This window comes from Trachemys scripta, chromosome 4, assembly GCF_013100865.1.
Source record: "Trachemys scripta elegans isolate TJP31775 chromosome 4, CAS_Tse_1.0, whole genome shotgun sequence".
In the NCBI taxonomy this organism is placed as follows: Eukaryota; Metazoa; Chordata; order Testudines; family Emydidae; genus Trachemys; species Trachemys scripta.
In genome coordinates this window covers 119,030,838-119,051,749 of record NC_048301.1, presented here as the reverse complement: position 1 = coordinate 119,051,749, position 20,912 = coordinate 119,030,838, and the positions used below count along the sequence as shown (strand labels likewise).

Below are 20,912 nucleotides of genomic sequence, written 5' to 3'. Positions count from 1 at the left end.
GACCAAGTGGGACCCATTAGCTGAATCTTAAAATTTCCAGGACGCATTTGATTGCTCAGAGTCAAGTCAGACTCCCCCCACCGCCAAACCAGTTGATCCAACCCACCCCAGGGGCTTGCTTTCAACGGAGACATGGAAAATAAACTGCAGGGCAGAATGAACAAACTGCATTTACAGACCAGCATCTCCAAGTTCCCCGGACAGGCTCAGCTGGGATTGGAGCAGTGGCTGCCTGCGTTCCCTCCCCAGACAGTTGCTTATTCATTTCCTTGATCCCACTCTCTCTTTGTCATTCCTACACTGTGAGAGAGACACCGTGCAAGGAAGCAACAGGGTTCAGACCCCTGTAGCAGGCTGAAGAGGTGCTGTCCAGACTGTGCACCACCATGGCTGTAGATCTGCAGTGAGCAGCCACTCAGCTCTAGCTGTGGCACTCAGGGATCGTGCCAACGAAGCAAACTCATCCCGGAATCCCGTGAAGTTGTAACAGTCTGTGTCCCCTCTGCCCAGCGCTCCCAACCACTTGCTTCGGAGATGGTGTAGAAAGTGAGACTCCTCTGTGTCTGCTGGATTCTGATGTGTGTGCGCATATATGTAATTATATAGACGTATACGTCTGCACATCCACCAAAAAATCTGTGCGAACGTAAACTTCTGGTTGCGGCAGTGTATTTCTGCCCAGCGACGCAAACACTAGAGAGCAAGGAAGCCATGAGGGCAGCATTTGCACCTAACCCAGTACCAGTCTCCAAGCATTAGTCCTTTGCCATCCCGCTACAGAGCCCCAATACTTTACCGACTCTCCCATGCAGTCGCTTTGGCCCAGACCCTGAAAAAATCTGATCAGTTATACACAATACATACTCTTAAAATTCAGATACACACAGAGATGATATTGAAGTTCACAGATAGCGGATGGTTCGTAGGTATACTCAGGATATGCTGTATAAGGAAATCACAACGTCAGAGCTAGGTGTACTGCCATGTGATCTGGGTGCTACATCAGTTCACGTTCCGTTCATATTTTAAGATTACCTTCACAACGGGAGGGATAACATTTTATTTTTTTAATGAAAGCTTAAAGTCTAGAGTGTCTATCTGATGACAAATGTACTTCATGACAACCACTATGACCTAGATAGAAATGGGTATGACTAACAATATTCATCCATCAAAAATTAGCACATTAATAGACTTGAAACATAGATGCCTTAGATTTTGCTCTAGTCAAGAAGTGAACCAGTTTTCAAATCCAAAAATTCCGAGCCAAAAAAATGATTAGACTCACCAAACAATCATTCTGAAAGGGCCCGTTTTAAAATAATTACAACTCATAGCCCAGTTAACAGATTTACTGGCAAATTGTTCAGAAAAATCACCCTATTCCCTGAGGCGAAGTGCCGTAAGTTTTCCGAGGCTACACAACACTCCACACAAAGAGCTGCACTCACTGCTTTACGTGAAAACCTCAACACAGCCCAACTAGGGTGTCTCTTCTATTGGAGAGAACACACAGACCCCCACTGGCCCATTTTTATTGGCTTCTGCAGGGGGCTACGAGGAAACCCAATGTTACTGCAGTGAATCCGTGAGGCTCTTGATTCACTGGGCCCAACCCTTGTGTTGGGCAGGTCATTACTCCCTCTAGCATGGCTTCAGCCAGTGCCTTCCTGAGCCACGGTGACAGGACTCTGCCCTCAGCCCCTGATTATCTATTACAGCGTGGCTTAGCGCTCTCCCTGCTAACGAGGTGCTGCAGTGCAGCTGACCTGCTCTGGTGGCAAGCTGGTTAATAAAGCAATGGCAACTTCATAGCCAAGAATGAAGCCAGTAAGACTGTAAATCACCCCCTGGAACCTCCCCCCCCTTCAAGACACTCGGATGCCGTGGACCTGGGTTAGCATGCAGGGGTGTGATGAGTGAAATAGGATATACAGCTCGCCCTACCTGAATGGCTTCTGTGTTGTGATGAGGCCAGTGTCAATCTTCCCCATAGCGTGATAAGGCAGAGAGTGAGCACCAATACCCATTTGCTCAAACTTCGTATGTCTCTTTCACTCATTCTACCGAAAACAAACAGAAAGAGAGAGATGCAGAAAGAGAGAACTCCAGCAATGTGCAGCAGGCCAGGGGACAGGTCTGCGGAGAGAGGCGGGTTAGAGGCAGCCGCATGCTGACACACTGACATCTCTGCGGGGTGGCACTCAGTGCCCCAGAACACAGTGGAGACGCATAGGATTGAAGATAGAACTGCTGCAAAAGACTAAGCCCTGCCCACGCTTTGTTCACGGGGTGCACACACACAATTGCACACAGAGCTTGGAAGGTATAATTATTCCCCTTTCACTAAACTTGGGAGCCTTCCACCAGCAACGCAGCCTCTGCACTTCCACTCCGGGAGCTGCCCTTGCTAGGGACAGAGATGGGAGTCCTGGAATTGCTCATTTGGGAGAGATGCCTGAATCTGACCAAATGCTTCTTTTTCACTCCTGCGCAGTGAGACAAGGGGCTCATTCTCCTGTTCAAGGGGGAGATGCCCCTTCTCTGGCTTTCCCAGCTTCCACGTTACCTTGGACTCTCTTCCCCCTTTAAAGACAGCAGCAGTGTGGAGGCGGCGAGAGGGAACCTACCTTCTTTGCTGGTGTTTAAGAGGACAGATTCTGCTTCTCGTTCTACCGGCCTAACCCCCACTGACTCCAATGGAGTTACTCTGGTTTTACACCAGGGCAACTGGCACCACGGTTTGGCCTGATGCATTTTCATGCTTAGAAAACAGAGGGTAAAAAGGCACCTTGTCATTTCAGGTGAACACCCCCGCAGGGAACACGCCCGCCCACCCACCCACACAGCAGCGTGCGCCGTTCAGAACTCACCCTTCTCACAGAGATCTGTTCAGATTTCTGAAAGCAATATTGTCTGTTCAAGCGAGAAGAGGCCGTGCCACTTACACAGTAGCACTGGCAGAGATATTTACCTCTTACTGGGGTTTCGCAGCCACTGCTTGTGCATCCACCAGTCTCCGATAGATCTGCTCCTTACAGAGAAGGGCAAACATCAGGGCATCTGAAAGCAGAGAGAGAAACGGCCACTTGAATAAGGATACCATCTATGAGAACTCCACCTGAGCAAATCAGAAAGAATCACAGCTCCTTGGGAGCAAGCTGACTTGGAATGACCCACAGCTGCAATTATCCAGACATCGCAACCAGGAGGGCCCAGCATTCACACCCCCACACGGCCTCACACACCCACGTCCTCTCTCACACCTTCACACCCACACATGCCTGCGTCCTCTCTCACACCCACACCTCTCTGGTTTGGACCCGAAATCCCACCCTGCACCTGAGAAACCTTTCCCGATGAAAGTTTCATTGAAGCGGATAGGTTTATGCAAAAAGTCTCAACACATTGGCATTTTTCCAACAAAGCAAGTGTCATTAAAAAATTCCTGACCGGCTGTACTCATGACATAATACGCTGAACAAATTTCAGCCAAAGACCAAACCAGCCACCCAATCGAGGAAACAATCCTTTATTCAAGGGGACCCTTAGAAATCCCTTCAATGATCCAGTGATCCTAATTCTGAGCTCGTTTGTCCCAGTTTTAATCTCCACTGATTTCAGCAGAGCGATTCTTGATTTCATTGGTGTCAGTGTTATCAGAACCAGACCCAATATACACCCACGCTATGCATGCAGAGCAGACACACTGATTCAGAGTATAAGTAAAGCGAGAGAGCAAACTAACAGTGATATTTTCACAGCATTGGCCTTCTTCAGACAGGGGCTGACCCCGATATTATCACTATGGTAGCACTATGGAGCAGGGCCCTGCTGTACGAGGGACAGTACATACACCTATTAGTAGACAGCTGCTGCTTTGAAGAGTTTGCATTCTAGGTAGAAAAGAGAGACAAAGGCTTGCAGAAGGAGCCATCATTCTCCCTGTTTTACAGATGGGGAAACCGAGGCACAGTGCAATGACGTGGCTTGCCCAAGGTTACATAAGCAAAGTGTGGACAAGCTGGGAACGGACCTCAGACCCACTGAGTCCTAGTGCAGCATCTCAGCCACAGGACCGACCTTCCTTAGGAACCGCTGCAGCATTCGCTTTGTAAGACCGCCACAAATAATAAATGATCCAGACAGACAGACTGACACTGGTTCCCCCAATGGTAAGGCATTGCCCTTACTAACCACCTGCTTATTGCCCTGATTACACAGTGAAACGAGGGACACGGGAAAAACGCACTGGGCTGGCAGAGACAAAGCTTTTATGGGCAGGTCTCCTGGGAACCTCAGCAGTGGCCTGGCAACACGAGGCACCCCCCAGAGTGCAGACACTGCACCGGCACATTGCTACACAAGTTGCTGTTCGGATTTGTGCACAACCCGCCCCGTTCTGTCTGGCAGCTCCCAGGCAGAATCAAGCAGCAGCTGAAACCCTGAATTTACACACTGCTGTCAAGTTCCGTTGCTGGGAGGTGAATCGTCACAACGAAGAGTATTTAAAATAATGCACTAATTCAGAGCCCTGTGAATGCGTACGCCAGCACGGGGGCTGAACCACCGCACCCCCCTGCTATCAATGCCCAGAACGATACACTTAGCAGGCAGAGGAGAGGAATCAGTCCTGGAGCTGGGCAAAGGACGAAGCACCTGCTCCACTCCGAAGTCAGATAATATCCGCACACCCGGCTCCCTGCCTCGGAGAGACCAGCTCTACAGGGAAGAGGGGAGCTCAGCCTTGCCCCTGGCACCTCTGCTGAGGCCTCCAATGGCGGTGATTAGCGCTGTCGGGGAGGAGAGGGGGTGGCTGTGTGACGCTGACACCTGTCCCTAGGTGCTACTGTAACCATTTCTACTATGGTAGATGCGCCAATGGAGGTCAGGGCCCGGTTGAGCCAGGCTCTGTGCAGAAATCTAGGGAGAGGCAGCCCTTGCCCCACAGGTCGACAAGACAGACAAGGAACTGAGACACAGGGGTCAAGGGACTGGCCCAAGGTCACACGTGGAGCCTGAGAGTGGCAGGAACTGAGCGCACGGCTCCTGTGTGCCGCTCCAGAGGGCCTCTCCCCCCATGTAACCTGGTGCTGATTTTTAAAACAATTTCAAGGTTGTGGAATCTGGATTTGGGGGGAATCTTTTTAATGTTTGTGCAGGAAACAAAAAAATCACATCATGCTTCCAGGGACTGATCCGGCCCTCAGCACTGTGGTACCTGAGCACCCTCACGGGACTAGCTGAGATCTGGCAATAACAACCGCTAAGGCGCTGGGCTGAGCAGTTCTGAAAGTCGTACCCCAGGTCACTTACAGCAGCTCTCACACACAGACGGGACCAGAACCCGAGTCTCCTGCTCCTAGCCCAGGGCCCTAGTTAGGGAGTTGCACTGTCTCCCAGTCCCTAGCCCCACAGCAACGGTGCTACAACCCCACCCCAATGTGCAGCACATGAAGGGGAGGTGTGCAAACATCGATGCACCCACTTCATGGAGCTGGTGCACCTTCAGCACGCCGCAGGCTGTGCCCACAGAGCAGGGCAGGATGCGCTGGCAGGTGCAGAACATTCATGTCGCCTCCGTTCCTTGAGTGAAATTAAAAAAATAAATCAACATTTTACTTTCTGCAGCTTTAAATAGATCCCTCTTAATATGTATGGCCGTGAAGTGGGGATGGCTCAGGGACTCTGGCGCCGGAGCGAGGAGAAAGCAGTAATCAAGGTAACAGCCTGGATAGCAGAAAGCCCATTCTGCATCTGAAAGGTAAAATGACAACTTCATGGTCCTGTTTATTGCCTGCTGGGACCTGACAGGGTCCAGGGTAAATAACCACGTCCCCTGTAAAACTTCAGTGCCAAGCCAGGATTTATTACAGACAAGCTGGAGTCAATAAATATTATCTGTGCTGATGCAGAGGCTCATGAGCAGCTCCGGCTGACCTGACGCACAGCCAGGCAGCAACCGGCCCCGTCAGAACAGGCTGACGTGTCCCAGGCCAGGCAGCAACCGGCCCCGTCAGAACAGGCCGACGTGTCCCAGGGCCAGCAGGGAGCTGTACACCCCGCAGGAGAGGCAGCCCCTGCCCCAAGCATCTTACATCTAAATAGACAAGACAGGCACAGATGGGAAGAGACTTGCCCAAAGTCATCCGCAGAGATGGGAAGAAAACTCAGGTCTCCTAAACTCCAGTCCCGTGTCCTAAATGCGAACCAGCTATTACCTCTCTCCTGACAGCTAGGTAGGAGCCAGCTGTGTATAAGGAGAACAGGGCCAGCTGTAGGGGCACCCAGATGCAGGGCCACAAGGCGGGAGGCTTTTAAAGCCAGACTGAGCAATGCATTGGAAAGCAGCAATACTCTGAAAGGAACATGCTTTTACCAGGAGACGAATTAAACGGCCCTAAAAGATCTTTCCCACTCTAGTTTCTATGATTGACAATCATGAAGCTGTGCCCAGTCTCTCCCTATCCAGACAGGACCCTGCCCCTTCTACACCCAGCTCTCTGCTGCTTGCCCTGTGCTCCAGCCACGTTTGCTCTGGCAGGACCCCGTGACGGGACAGCGGGGCTTTGTTAAAATTCCACCACCCCATCGCAGGGAAGCTGGAATAATCCCTGCCTATGACAGAGTCACTCTCGCTCCATCAACCCCACACAGAGATGGCTAATCCCTGTGTCCCAGTACAATACCCCTGAAGGAGAAATCATAGACCTTCGGAATAGCCTGGATTGCAGCCTGTGTCAGGTACCTGCAGAAAACATACAGGGCGGGGGAGCACGGCGATGGGGGAGGGGAGAGACCATCCTAGGAATCCACCGATGGGTCCCCTTTTCCCCAGCCCCGATGCTAAATTGCACACACAGTCAGTTCACACATCCAGGTATTTTTCAGGAGCAAAGTCTCAGTATTTCCAGCAGAGGCACGTTAAGTTTGGTTGCCAGCTGGCAGGATTTCCCCACCGCCTGCCCTCCTGTCTGCAAACACGTGCGCCCCTGGTTCGTGGGGGCATCGCAGCCAAAGGAGGGGTGAGGGCGGGAGTTCTTGTGGAGCCCCTGCGCTCTGCACTGAAAAATACAGCACTTTGGCCTCTGCCAGGAGCAGGAGAGCGCTGGGGAGCGGAGGCTCTCTCCAGGAAAGAACATCCATCTCCTCACATTAACAGTGTTGTCTGCAGGCCGTAAGAAGTGAGCAAACACCACTGACCCATGGCACGCCATCCTAATCAGCTTGAAATTAATATTGGTTGCTAAGGAATGTCTATTCCTTCCCCACTTCACAGAGACGCATGGTCACAAGAGGCTGTGATCCCACACAGACGCATGAAGCAGGACTGCAAATCACAACGAAGAGCCAGCGGACAGACAAGGAAATCTGCTGCCTCGGTCGCTCCTGGCTGCTGAGGACCCGGGGAAATGACACAGACTCGAGAGGAAGGAATTTACGGGCCATGCTTGGCGGACCAGCCCCTGACCGTACTCTGGGCTGCTGGCTGCCTGCCCACCCATGTGGAATCCTGCCTGGCGGTACCTTGTCAAGCACCTTCCTGTATTGCCTCTTTGCTGCCATTTAATTAACTCACACATCTGTACTGGCCCTTGGCACTGCACCTCTGTGATTGCAAAGGGGAGCAGCGCTGTCTAGGGACTGGAGCAGGGGCTAGGAGTCAGGATTCCTGAGCACTATCCCTGGCGCCGCCACTGAATTGGACAAGTCACCTACGTACTCCGTGCCTCAGTTTCCCCCCGCTGTAAGACGAGGTGGGGGTTTGAGAGGCTCAGCTGGTTAGTGCCTATAGAGAGTTTTCCCTAATGGAGCAGCAAATGCTGGCGTGATGTCCCATGAACATGCAGCAGCATGGCACCATCCCTGGACAGCACGGCTGGTCTGCCTGGCAGTGTCAGTGCCCCAGTGAATGCTAACCCCTCCAGGAGTGCAGTGCCAGGAAGGGAGCGTGCTGTCCTGGCGCCATCGCCCCATTGCTTTAGGAAGTCGATCTAAAGAGTAACCCTTCTTCCTCCCCTCTTCCCCGGGATATTTCTTCCCCTCTATCACGTGTCCCCCTCCCCAACCTCCACCCAGAAACCATGCACTGACACCATAGGAGCTCAGACAGCTGTCACACACTGGCACTGCCAAGCAAGGGCCGTGCTCCCAGGGTCCAAACAGCAGCGTTCACTGTGCCCATGGGCAGACTGGAGGGTACAGAATGGCAGATGGCCCCTCCAGCGCCACGTGGGGAACATGCCGGGGATGGATCCAAGCAGTGGGCAGCTGTCCTTGTTCAGGCCACTCAGCGCCTGGCCTGGCTGCTCCATTCTCCCCCGTTTTATTCCCCCAGGCTCGGGCTGCAGATGTGATTCCTAGCAGCAGCTGGTTCTCTGATGCCACATGCCTGTCCCACCAGGCCGGCTGGCACCGGCTGGGTTTTTCATAAGCCAGGACACAGCTGTGTTGCAGTTGAGCATGCCTCCCGCGATGCGCATCCCCGGACAGCAACGAGGGAAGGTGTTGGCTCGTACCATGCAGCAGGGGCAGCATCTTGGAGCCAGTGCTCAATCCACTGTCACGGTCAACACCTGCCTCCCTCCTTTTCACTGAGTGCCCTTGGGAGTGGCGCTGGGAGTCAATATGCCCGAGATCTGTTCCTAGCTCTGCCACTGCGTCTCTTAAGTGCTCCGTGCCTCAGTATCCCTGCTGTAAAATGAAGGGGGGGCTGGTGAGGCTCAGATGGTTAGTGTCTACAGAGTGCCTGGCCTGCCAAATGCTCACGTCACTGCACACAGCAACAAGGATTGCCAAGCTCACCTCAACCTAACCCGGGCAGCAGGTGCTGATGGTGGGCGCTGAGGTAGAATAACTCTTAGCAGGCCAAGCTCGCTTTATAGCCATCTGAACCAGGGAACCGCACCGAGGGCCAGCTGCCATGGCTTCAGAGATTAACGAGGCTGGTGATCAACTGTCTCCGCTCTCCCAGCCCCTCTCACTGCCACCCCATGGGCTCTCTCTCCAGGTCAGACCTGGCCCCCCCCAATTGTACTATTCGAGCACCTCACACTCTTTAAGGTGTTTATCCTCGCGCTCTCCTGGAGGCAGGGCAGGGCTGCTATCCCCACTGGGCAGAGCGGCTGTCACTGCCCCATGGGGGAGGGGGCTACGGTTGAAGCAGGAACCGAACTCATCACCCTTCAGGCCCCTATGCAACAAACCCGCTCCCCTGCTCCGAGCCCGTCGGCTGGCGGAGAGCCCAGCACAGCCAGCCCACGCCGCCTGCATGAGCCTGGGCACCCTGGACTAGGCACCGCGGAGGCAGAAATTACCCAATGTCCACTTTCTTGTCCCAGAATAAAACGGGCCAGTGGATTAGCTGTGAGGCGTGGCTAGCAGAGTCTAGAACCGCCTCGGAGTGGGACTGTCCCTGCACGCTGTGGCGTCACACACAGGAGAAGGAGAGTAAAACCCAGCCCGTCCTGTGGCACCACAACTGGCTACTAGGCTGCAGTTCTGCCCTCGCCTGGCTCTCCAGGCGCGAACAGAGCTCTCCCCAGATGCCCTTATTTCCGGCAATCTCCACTCCCTCCCCTTTCCCTCGCTTCCCACCCCTGTGAGCCCCATTCACAGCCCTTGTTCTGGTTGAAGTTCAACAGGACCCTGCAGAGCGCATAGGAGGACAGTCTCTGGCCCCTAGCTTGTGAGCCCCATAGGGAAGCGGCCTTGCCTTCCTCGCTGTCTGTATGGCACCATGCCCAGCGATGGCACGTACCGAGACAACAAACGATAATGCATTAATGACACAAGCCAGCAGTGAGGAGATGGAAACTGAGGCAGAGTTCAAGGGATATGCCCAAGGTCACAGAGCGAGCCAGCATTAGCAGTCAGGAGTTCTCACTCCCACTCGCCTGCTCTAAGCAGCATCGCAGGACACAGCTGAGAAAGAGACAATGCCACCTGCCCCATGGCCCACGGCTCTGCGTGCGTTATCCTTATGGCCTGCTTGCCTGGAGAAGTGACCGTCTGCATGTCTCTGGCTGGCTGGCGCTGACAATACAAACATGATCTCATCGGACAGTTCACCATAACGCACACCACTGAACTGCTCAGAAGGGCTGGGCATCACGCACTGACAGCAGCTGCCTCCACTCAGCGTCACAGCCAGCTTCTTTCCCCAGCAAAGAGGGGATGATTTATTTATTTCTTGCTGGGGAAAGATGGTCCGACTGCAAGACAGAACCCTTCAAACATTTATGGCGCTAACTCAGCAGGGAGGGGGACTGCCCGCACGCGCTCTACTCACCTTATGGAAAATCCTGGGCAACAGCTCAGGTCTGACACAAACATTCCCTGAGCTCCTCTCTCTCTTTTCTATTTCACGGTGAAAGAAAAAAAAATGGTCTCCCATCCCAAATGTGACAAACGCTGCCACTCACAACGTGGGTTTTCAGTCTCTTTGTTGAAAGGATCCTTCCTATTGGGAAAGCAACTTCATGCCCAGGGTGCAGTTAATCTACCCATGCGTAATGGGGCTCCAGCCCTGCGAGGGAAACATCCTTTGGATAGACGGGAATGGCAGCTCGGTTGCTGCAATGTGCAGATCCCAATGGGTATTTGTAGCACAGCGCAGACTCACCCCTACGGCACCTCCTGCTGGTCATCCTCGGGAATTAGCGCTTCAACCCAGGAGCGCTCTCTGCAGGTCGGTGATCCGCTTGCTGTTGGCCCCCCGTGTCCCTTCCAGGACCACGGTGCCCTTATCTCAGGGTTCTGCCTTCTGCAGTACCCCATAGTCTTACTGGGTTTCCCCCACCCCAGGGGAACCCCCACCCCCTATCCCCACGTCGCCTCAGTCATGGCTACTGCCAGTCTCAGTTTAGCCCCCGTGCCCTGGGGCAGTCTGCAGTCTATCAGCCGCTCATCACAGGCAACAAAGGGTTTGGACTGGCTGCCTTTACCCACCCTCTGCCAGCCCAATACCTAGGAGGCCTAGAACTAGGCCCTGCAGCCTGGGGAGTTGCTGGCCTGGGGCTTCCCAGCTCCTAAGGCCTTTCCCCAGCCCTGTCTTCCTCTAGGTCCCCTGGGTGAGTTCCCAAGCAGCCAGACCTGTCTCCCTCTCCAGTCAGAGAGAGACTGCTCCCTCTGGCTTCCCTGGCCTTCTTATAAGGCCTAGTGGCTTAGTTTGGGGCATGGCCCCAGCTGCAGCCACTTCCCCCAGTCAGCCAGGGTTTTACCTTGCCCAGCCCCAGCCCCCTGCAGGGCTTTTCCAACCCCTCCAGGGCCGGAGTGGGTGCTCACCCCGCTACAGTATTATTAGGGGTATTCCCAGAGCTCTTTGAGGCCCCAGCTGAGACTGGGGATTCCTTGCGCTGGACGCTGCCTGGAACGACCGACAGTCCATGCATGCCCTGTCGAGTTTACAGTCTCATCAGACCAGAGATATAAAGGGAGGGAGGAAAGGAAGGAATATTAGCCCTATTTTACAAGTGAGAAACTGAGCCATCAAAACAAGGGGGCAGGTTTTCACAGGAGCTCAGCACGGCGGGAAAACCTGGCAGTAAGTGTCACAAGGGAAGCTCTTCATGCAACCTGCCCAGGGTCACACAGGAAACGTGGGGCAGAGCTGAGAACTGATCACAGATCTCCTGAATCCCAGCCCAGTGCCCTAAGTGCAAACTCATCCCTCCTTTTGGGAATCCTAGTGAGGATGAAACTTACAGCCAGGGGGCCAGGCCCAGGACTGGCCCCACATACAGTCGTGCTGTGAAAAAACTGCCTCCGCAGAAAGAGGATTCCTCTGTCGAGTGAAAACCCATCGATACCTAGAACCTGCACAGCAGACACAAGGTGAATGCCGAGCGGGTCCAAAATTCACAGAGAGCATTTCCGGTGGGGTTTGGGTAACGGGCAGAGATGAAGCAGAGCACTGCACCTGGGCGACACTGATTGCAGGACTGCAGCCCTGTCCCTCGGCTACCCTCAGAGCCCACGGCACAGCTTTGCTGCCTACCCAGCCCCATTCCACACTGCAGCCCACCATTCTCTGGGTGAAATACTCCATTGTCTTGGCCAGGTCTCCTGTCACCTTGTGCTCCTGAGAACAGTGCCAGAAGGGGCCCATTAGATTACCTACTCCGAGGCCTGCATTATAATCTCTCTCTGCCAAGGGCCTTCTCCAGGAGGTGCTTTTCCAGCCACGATGTGAAAGTGTCAGTCACCAATCACCTCCCCATGGATCCAATGCATGAGGAGGCAGCAGAGGACTGGAGATACCATAGGGAGCAGACACAACACCCACCCCAAGCGTTAGCAAGTTTGTACGGACTGTCATGAGCACAGAACCCCCCATGATGCAGCTGCTGTTCATTCCCTAGACTCCCAGTTACTACATCATGGTCTCCCTCCTCTGCCTTGTGCACCCAAGGAGAGCACACCTGCAGAGCTCCTGAATTCAGCAGGTTTCTAAATGGATTTGACATTTCTATTGCTAATAGGAATATTCACTGTTATGCTAAATAGGACAAAACCGTAGCTGGAATAGGCCTCGTATTGCATTGTTCACCATTAGAGTTCAACCAACTTCAGAAGCAGCTGGGACCAGCCACTGTTGGAGACAGGATAACGGGCTAGAGGGGCCTCTGCTTTGTTTCAGGAGAACACTTCATGTGTCTCTACACCTGGTTAGAGTACACCCGCCCCGCCAGTGAAGGTGGAACATGCCGGAGCGAGGGTGAATCTAGCTAGCAGGGGTAAACGATAGCAGTGTAGACTGGTGGCACAACTTTCAGCAGGGGCTAGTTCCTGGAGTATGTACCCAGGGGCCGAGCAGGCTTGCACTCATGCAGCTAGCCCAGCCAGGCACATAGTCTCTGCTATTGTTCCCCACGCTAGCCCAATCAAAGCTAGCCTGGGCGTGCCTGACCATGCTCCCATCCCTTCACCTGCAGTTTAGATGTGCCTTACTCAGTGTGTTTTGTTCTGCCCAGGTGCCTTTTAACAGACCAAGGGGAGCACCAAGCAACAGCAGGGCATTGAAAATGCGACTTTCCCCCCGGGGGAGAATTTCAGAGTTAGTATCCGTTCCGAATCACCGAAAGGTCAAAATAGAGAGAATTTTCACAACACCAAAATGCTGAAAAGTTTCCAATGGGAACCGTAGACACAGAAAACATCAATATTCTCGATGGAAGCTGAATGATTCGATGTGGTGTTTCAAACATGAATAGTTTTGTTCCGAATCAGCATCCCAGAATGTAAAATGTCTCCTTTAAAATGTCGATTCGAAATGACATTTTTCATCTGGAGTCTGCTGACCTGGAAAATGGAAACATTTTGTCAAAATTGGTATTTTCCCCACAGAAAATTTGGATTTTGACAAACCCCATTTTTTCAGATGTGAAATTTTTGCAGGCAAAATATTTCACCCAGCTCTAATGATAACCCTTGGGGACAGTGAGCCCCGCCATTTACAGCCTATGATGATGAAATATAGCCCAGTGGATTGTGCACTGGACTGGGAGTCAGGAGACCTCCGTTTACTTCCAGCTCCACCACTGCCTTGGGGACTATCTTGGGCAAATCTCTTCCCCGCTCACCTTTAGACTGTGAGTTCTCTGGGCCAGGGGCTGCCTCTTACCAGGTGTACTTATGTCACCTAGCGCAAAGGGGCTCAGTTGCAGCGGGGGCCTTCAGGAACAACCATAATACACCTCTACCCGATATAACGTGACCCGATAGAACACGAATTCGGATATAACGCGATAAAGCAGCGCTCCAGGGGGGCAGGGCTGTGCGCTCCGGTGGATCAAAGCAAGTTCAATATAACGCGGTTTCACTTATAATGCGGTAAGATTTTTTGGCTCCCGAGGACAGCGTTATATCGGGGTAGAGGTGTACAATTAATAACATAATTAACATCACAAGACAGGCCAGGACTGAACCCCTTCTTGTCCAAAAGCACAGAAACAAGGGTGCCTGTCTGCAGTCTCTGCTCTTCCCAAGAGCCCTGCGCAGTTCCCCTGGTTATTACGCTTCCTGCAACACACAGCGATTCGTATGCAGTGCCCCCTGTTCAATAAATGATTCAGCTGGAGCTCAAAGCTGCTCTCAGTGACGTGAGGCAGGGACTGTAATGTACACCTCGAACCACTCCCCACAATCACCGGCGAGCCAGCCACTGCCTTCTCCCGCTATGATTATTTCATTACAGCGCTGTGCACACAGGCAGAGTAAATATTTATGAGTGAGGCCGAAGCTGCCAGGGGAAAGGGTGAAATGAAAGACGGCTGGACGCCACGCACAGGGAATAATTCATGGGGTGGAAAGTGAACTCGACTGAGCTGGAGAAACAATGGGGTTAAATGATCAATAAGCAGTGGGAATTTCACAGGCATTTGCACATGGGGAGTCCAAGTGGACTGGGCAGCAGGGGTCAGGGATGCAGCAAGCCACATGGTCTATAAACGCAGGCTGAGCACAAATCAGAGATCTGGAGGCCTAAAGGACAAGTATGACCAACTCTTCTCTTAGCATCTCCTGGTTCCCAAGTAGGAAAGATGAGCTAGCCCAGGACAGCAGGGTGTAACCCGAGACAGCCTGGGACAGCCAGGCATGACACAGGATAGCTTCACTTGGCAGAACTCAGGACATGGGGTTGTTAGCGAGCAGGGTAGTTAACCACAGGAGCCATTTCCCAAGGGATGCAGCAGGTTGGAGTTTTTAAATCAAGACCAGATTTCTCTGTCTAGCTCAGACACGCTTGAGTTCACTCAGAAGCTACTGGACGCTCTGAAGGGATTACTGTGTGGAATTATCTGGCCCAGGTTAGGCAGGAGGTCAGATCAGATAACCATAATGGTCTCTTCTGGCCTTAAGTCTACAAGACTAAGCCGGCCTGGAATGGCCCAGGGTAACATGGGAGAATGACACTACGCGGGACAGGACAGCAGAGTGGCAGGGCCTGGTCCAGGGTAACATGGGAGAATGGCATTGTGCGGGACGGGACAGGACAGCACCCAATGGCAGGGCATGGCCCAGGACTGCGCAGTGCAGCATAGGAAAGCATGGAATGGAACAGCCTGGGACAGCACGGCATCGCTGCTGTGGGACAAATCCCAGGGGGAGGAGGTTAGACCTGTCATAACGACAGACTCAGCTCCTGCCTTCTTTAGCCTTCCTTTGAAGAGCACTCTCCAGGCGCTAGCACTAATGGGATTACCCTGCTGCCTGTGGCTATGCCTGGCAGTCACTCCCCGACCCGGCTAATGAGCGGCTCGTGGACCACAGATGAGTATTTAGGAGACAGGCCTTCTGAGCCCTGAGTACTCTGAGCTGGTCGAGCAGGCTGTGGGGCAATGGGGAAGGAGCTGGTTTCTTTCCTTTCCCTCTGCTTGACTCGCACATCGAGCTCTGCCCCTCTCGGCACCCGACTGGAAGGGACAGCGGCGGGTTAACACGCCCAGAGAGCAGCGTTCCTCTGCTTTCCCGGGTCCAGCATCCCATCCTCCCACTTCCAGCTCTCAGGGAGCTCTATGCACAGCACGCTGCTCCCCATTCCCATGTGCGCATGGATGGGCACTGAATATTAACTGACTGCACCGGTATGGAGCCTGCAGGGTATCGGCGGGCAGCTACTAGACACGCAGCTGTTAACAGCCCCGGGAACAGCAATAGGTGCCATCCGTGAGAGGGTGGGAGACAGCTGCTAACTCGAAATAGAGGAGCCGCTGCGACAGTCTCCCTCAGCCTCCTGCTGGCCACGGGGAACTGGACTTAGGATGTGCCCTTCGGTGTCGGCTATGGAGCACGGGGAATGCAGAGCCTCTGTCAAAAGAATGAAATTACAGCTGGGGGGGAGGGGGGGGGGGTGTTGCACAGGTCATGGGAAGCAAAGCCAGCTCTGGTTCCCACCTGGTAGTGTGCATCAGGCTGGGCTGCCGCTACCCTGCTCATGTGCTCTGGGATGTCCTGAGCTACACTCTCTGAAGATGGCACCCGCCCAGTTCAGCCTGGGAGGATCCCAGCAGTGCTGTGTGCCTGGATTCACACCAGCCTGCAAACCGCTTGGTTCTCCCAGCAAGCAGCAGCTTCTCCTTTCCTGTGATGCACCTGGCTGGAGCTTTCCCTCTGGACTGCTTCCAAGAGCGCAAAGTGCCAACAGGTCAGGCATCAAAGAGAAGAGACAGAAATGCACTGGCTGCTAGAAACAAGAGCCCAGCCACCAACACACAACTAAGCAAGGGGACAAAGGCCCCCAGAGACCTGGGCCTGATGCAGTGGGTGATCCCAGAGATGGCTCCAGCATCCCCGCCTGAAACAGGGGCTAACAGCATGCACCTGCCTCTGAGAGGGACTGAGGCATTGTGAGCATTAGCAAAGCACTTTGCCCTTCTCCCCTAGCTCACCTGCTGTGCAGCCGTTTATACCGGCCCAAGTGGGCGTGAGATGCTACCACATCAGACTGCTGGCACGTGGCAGCCCCTGAGGAAGCAGAGATGACGGTGCTCACTGCAGCTTGTCAGAGGATCTGACCCAAGACATTTCTTTTCAAGACATCTCTTAGTTAAACTGCTCCTACCCAGAATGACCCCATCAGGCTGCGTTTCAGAGGCAACTCTCATTCTCAGGAGGAAACTGCACACACCGATGACTGTCCGTGTCCCTCTCTTCTCCTCATTACCCGACAGGACAAGGAGAGGGGCTCGCACAGCCCTCCAGACCCCAAGTGATCACTGCTCCAGGTTACCCGAGTTGGAAAACTGTCTTGCTTTCGTGTCTTGCTACTCTGGGGTATTAGGAAATCTACTAGAGCCAGTTTGTTTCCTTCGTCACCAAGATGCGTTCCACTGCAGGCAGAACAGCCATCCCCAGCAACCTGCCAACCATCCCCACTTTGCTCACACAATTCAGCAAAGCCCATGCTTCACTTCGTATGTGAGTAGCCCCTGAGCATCCCATCTGACACCCTGGCAAGCTCAGGTTCAAACCCAACTGGCTCTAACCTTGCCCTGTATCTGTCTGAGGCAGAGAAATTAAGCTTTGTGCAGTTTATTCCACGGGGAGTCATTTGGCCAGTTCCCAGAACAGAAGTTCTGTGTGATCGGGGAGAAGCCAAAGATCAGGCTTACCCTCTGTATCAGAATGAGGGCTTGCCCCTGTGTTCTCACCAAAAGCCCCCACCCTCCCCTTACTCCAGTCCTGCCATTAACTCTAGAACTACTGCCATCCTCCACCCCAGAAATGGGAGAACCGAGTCCTGTGTATCTGGTGCGAAAACTTTTTGGGACCTTACTGAGCAAAAGCTGCTGTGGCTGTAGCGGTCACTGCATGGATACAGAGCACTGCGTGCTACACCCATTCCTGCTCCCCTACACAGATCCTCCTTGCAAATGCTGGTTCTGGGGGCACTGTATCTTCTCCCTCCTCCACTAGGCTCTGTGGGGTTCCTTTGGTTTTATCCCCTATATGCTGCCTTAATTAAGGTTTGGATCAGTGAAGCCTTGGGCCGCCATCCTCTTTCCCACACACAACAGGCACCCAAGCCTTGCAGATCGCCAGAACGGCTTGAGATCCCGCTGTGGACTCTCTCTACTAAACTGGCAGTGCTCATATCACGTATCCTAGCAGAAAGTGCTGGACTAGCAGTCAGGGGACCTGGGTTCTCTTCCAACTCTGCCACTGACCTGCTGTGCAACCTTTGGCCAGTCACCTTCCCTCTCTGGGCCTCGGTTTCCCCTCTCTCCCTGTGTCTATTTAGAGTGTAAGCTCCCAGGGGAGACTCTCTCTCTCTCTCTAGGGGCATATACAGTGCCTAGCACAACGGTGCCTCCCTGCGCCAGTTGGATCCCTGCACTCGGGGCAGGGACTGCATCTTGGGCTGCCAGCAGCTGGTGGGAGGTCCCACGGGTGGGGGCGAAGAGGGGGCTTTCCTCTGAGCCTGTCCTGCGGGATGCTGCCCTGTGGCATGGCCGCGGCCACACTGGGAGGAATGCTGGAAAGGAGCAGCAGTGAAACGCCACAGTTCACAGAGGTAATGCGCATTTCTGCCCTATCCCCGGCTGTATCTAATTACCCACAAGAGGGAAAGGAACGCTCCTCCCGGGTAAGCTGCCTCCACACCACAGGCCTTGCTGCAAGGGCTTGGGCTGGCTTCACGTGGCATCCTGGAGTCAGCTCCCACCTTGAGCGGGAGAGGAGCAGCTCCAAAACCTTTCCCAATCCAAGGCAGCTCTGCCCGCCCCACAGTCTCTGTTGGCGCCCTGTTCCAAGGGGTGACCACACAGCCTCTGCTCTAGAAGGCCCCTCCCAGGTGTCACAGCTCCTTAAAAGCTGGCATGGGCCAGGCCTCCCTGCTTCAGCTTCTGGCCGAGAGGGTCAAGAAGAATCGCTCTCCCCTCCACACATCGCCATGGTCTCTGCATTCTGGGGGTTCCTGCACCTCCCTCTGCAGCAGCTGGTGCTGTGATGTCAGAGACTGGTCTAGGCAGACCCTGGGTCTGACCCTGTCTGGCTGTTCCTGTTATTCAGTATTTCTATTTCAGTAGCTCCTAAGGACCCTGTCAGGGATCAGAGCCCCCTGGACTGGCTGCTGTAGAAGCAAACAGCACAGCACCTAGGTGCTGATCTCCAGTCTCCCCGGGGTGGTTTGCATTTCCCCTGCTAACCACAGTGTTTGCCAGCTGCATTAGATCCCAGTCAGCTGCACAGTTCAATAATGAGCCTGGCTTCGAGATGCACCCCCAGAGCTCTCCTGTCCCTCCCACACCGGTGCCTACCGCCCGTTCAACCTTCGCTCACTTCTCTCTCCTTTGCCTGGCTCGTGATCTCCGAGTGCACGACATCTTCCTCCCAGCAGCTCTTCACATCCTCAGCTTGCAGATGCCCAATGCCCCAGCTCTCCGGCCCTGCCACTGCTGCTTGGTTGAGCCAAGGGCGGAGATTCGGTGTGTGGTGCCAGCCCTCAGGACGGCCTCGAGCCTGCTCAGCACAGGGGTCTGATTATCCCTACAGGAGCGCCGGGCAGGTGCCTGGTCTGCGTCTCCGAAATCGGCTGGAAAAGGTTTGTGAAATCTGCAGGGGGTTTGTCTCTCTCTGGCTGGATTCTTGTACAGCTCCCCATCACCACCCTGTTTATCTCCTTCCCTCAGGCCTAACCTGACTATTTGCATGCTAGAAAAATACCAATACAAATAGGATTATACAGCTGGCACAGCGGGAAAGCGACCAGAGGAAAGAACAGAAGCAGAGGGGGTGGGGGAAGGTGTAACTCCTGGGGAAGCATATCAGCACAGAGACGATCTTGGAAAAGCACTGAGGAGATGGCGTGTCACAACGCAGGAGATGGGCCACAGGGCAAGAGAAGCCCCAGCGAGGCAGGATCGCCCATAACAAGCGCTCCTTCACTCTGTTTTTTTTAGAGTGAATCTGTAGAATATGCCACGTGCTGGGCACCTTCCACACCCAGCTCTGCAAGTGCCCTTCCAACCTGATTTATAGCACCTCCTTCTATCCGAGCCCTGCCACCTCACTCTGCCAATGCCCCTCGAACCCAACACACAGCCCCCTGTTACCCCTGGGATCTCCCCACCACACACACAGTTCTGCCAATGCCCCTCAATCCCAGCCTATAGCGCCCCCACATTATCCCAGTTCTGTGCTCCCCACCCAGCTTTGCAAAGACACTTGTGTCCTGGGCAGAGCCCCTCCAGAGCTGTGCTGACACCCGCCGGTCAGGACAGACAGTACCCCATGGCGACATCCAATGCTCTGATGCAGCCCAGCAAGAAGGCTGGGTAGACCCTGTCCTTGGGGGAGCATGTTGTAACCCCCATGTTCCTCATCTGTATAAAACTGTGATATTGCATACCTCACAAGGCATGCTTTGTATCAGGGAAAAGGTTATGCTTGGCTGAAAGTCACTGTTCTATCTAAATACATATATCTTTAGTGCATATGAAGTTATGAGAATTGTGTTGTATGGCTGGCACTAAAACATGCTGTAAGTTGGGGAATCAGCCAGATATTAACTCCCCAGAGACAACAGCAAGGAAAGTAACCAGCGCCTGGGCGGGGTGTCAAACAACCATCAGCAACCATTGTCCAGCAAGGGAGCTACAACTCAATGACTCACCTGCCTGAGGCCACACCAGGGGAATTGCTCAACCTGGCCTGGGGACTCAGCAATGCCCACCAGACATGCCTGGACTTGTGCTCCCCAGAACAGAGCACAGGGAGCCACTGCTTGGCCTTTCTCCTGCCCCCACCTATGCTGCAAGCAACAAAGATACTCAGAAGACTCAACAGAAGAGACTGGCCCAGGTTTAAGGGACAAACCTGTATATTAAGCACTGCAATATCCAGTGGGGTGAGAAAAACAGCTTAATCTAGGTGTTGCCCAGTCTAATAGGGTTGAGAGCTTAAACCTTGTGCTTATATTTTATTTTATTTTGGTAACTAACTCTGACTTTTTGCCTATCACTTATAATTTTTCTTTTGTAGTCAATAAATTTGTTTAACTGTTTATCTTTACCAATGAGTTTGCCTGAAGTGGGGTAAATCTCCTCAGGTTGGCAAAGGCTGATGTACATCCACTTTCCATTGATGAAGGGGTGAACCAATTAATGAATTGGCACTGCCCATCTTGAGCAGTGCAAGATGGTATATTCCTGAGGTACAGTGCCGGGAGCTGGGGGGATTCGGCCGGTGCCTTTCCCCGTGTGATTTATGAATAGCTCTGGGAACATTCATGCAATCTAGCTGGGTGTGGGGCTCTACGTGCAGTTGTGCTGAGTGATCACAGCGCCTGGAGGGGTTTGCTGCTTGTCACTAGCAAAGCATTGTGAGAGACAGCCCAGGCTGGAGAGTTGAGGGTCACAGTGGTCCCACAGTCCCAGGCTGCACCTCGGGGATCCCGTCCCAGACCCCAT

General features: G+C 53.6%; 1 protein-coding gene across 2 annotated transcripts in view; it reads right to left on the bottom strand.

Annotated features, from left to right (window-relative positions):
- Positions 1–20,912, bottom strand: part of TAFA3 (TAFA chemokine like family member 3) — a 72,336-nt gene that overhangs the window by 36,147 nt on the left and 15,277 nt on the right. The window contains exons 1-3 of one of the 2 annotated variants that reach the window (XM_034770607.1): positions 12,930–12,951; positions 2,975–3,063; positions 1,948–2,063 (exon numbers count right to left, since the gene is read on the bottom strand). In XM_034770607.1, the coding sequence (XP_034626498.1) occupies positions 1,948–2,063; positions 2,975–3,009 (151 nt within the window). In that variant the 5' untranslated portion in view covers positions 3,010–3,063; positions 12,930–12,951. Of the gene's footprint in view, positions 1–1,947; positions 2,064–2,974; positions 3,064–12,929; positions 12,952–20,912 lie in introns of those variants that run through there. The other variant, XM_034770606.1, reaches the window with a different exon arrangement.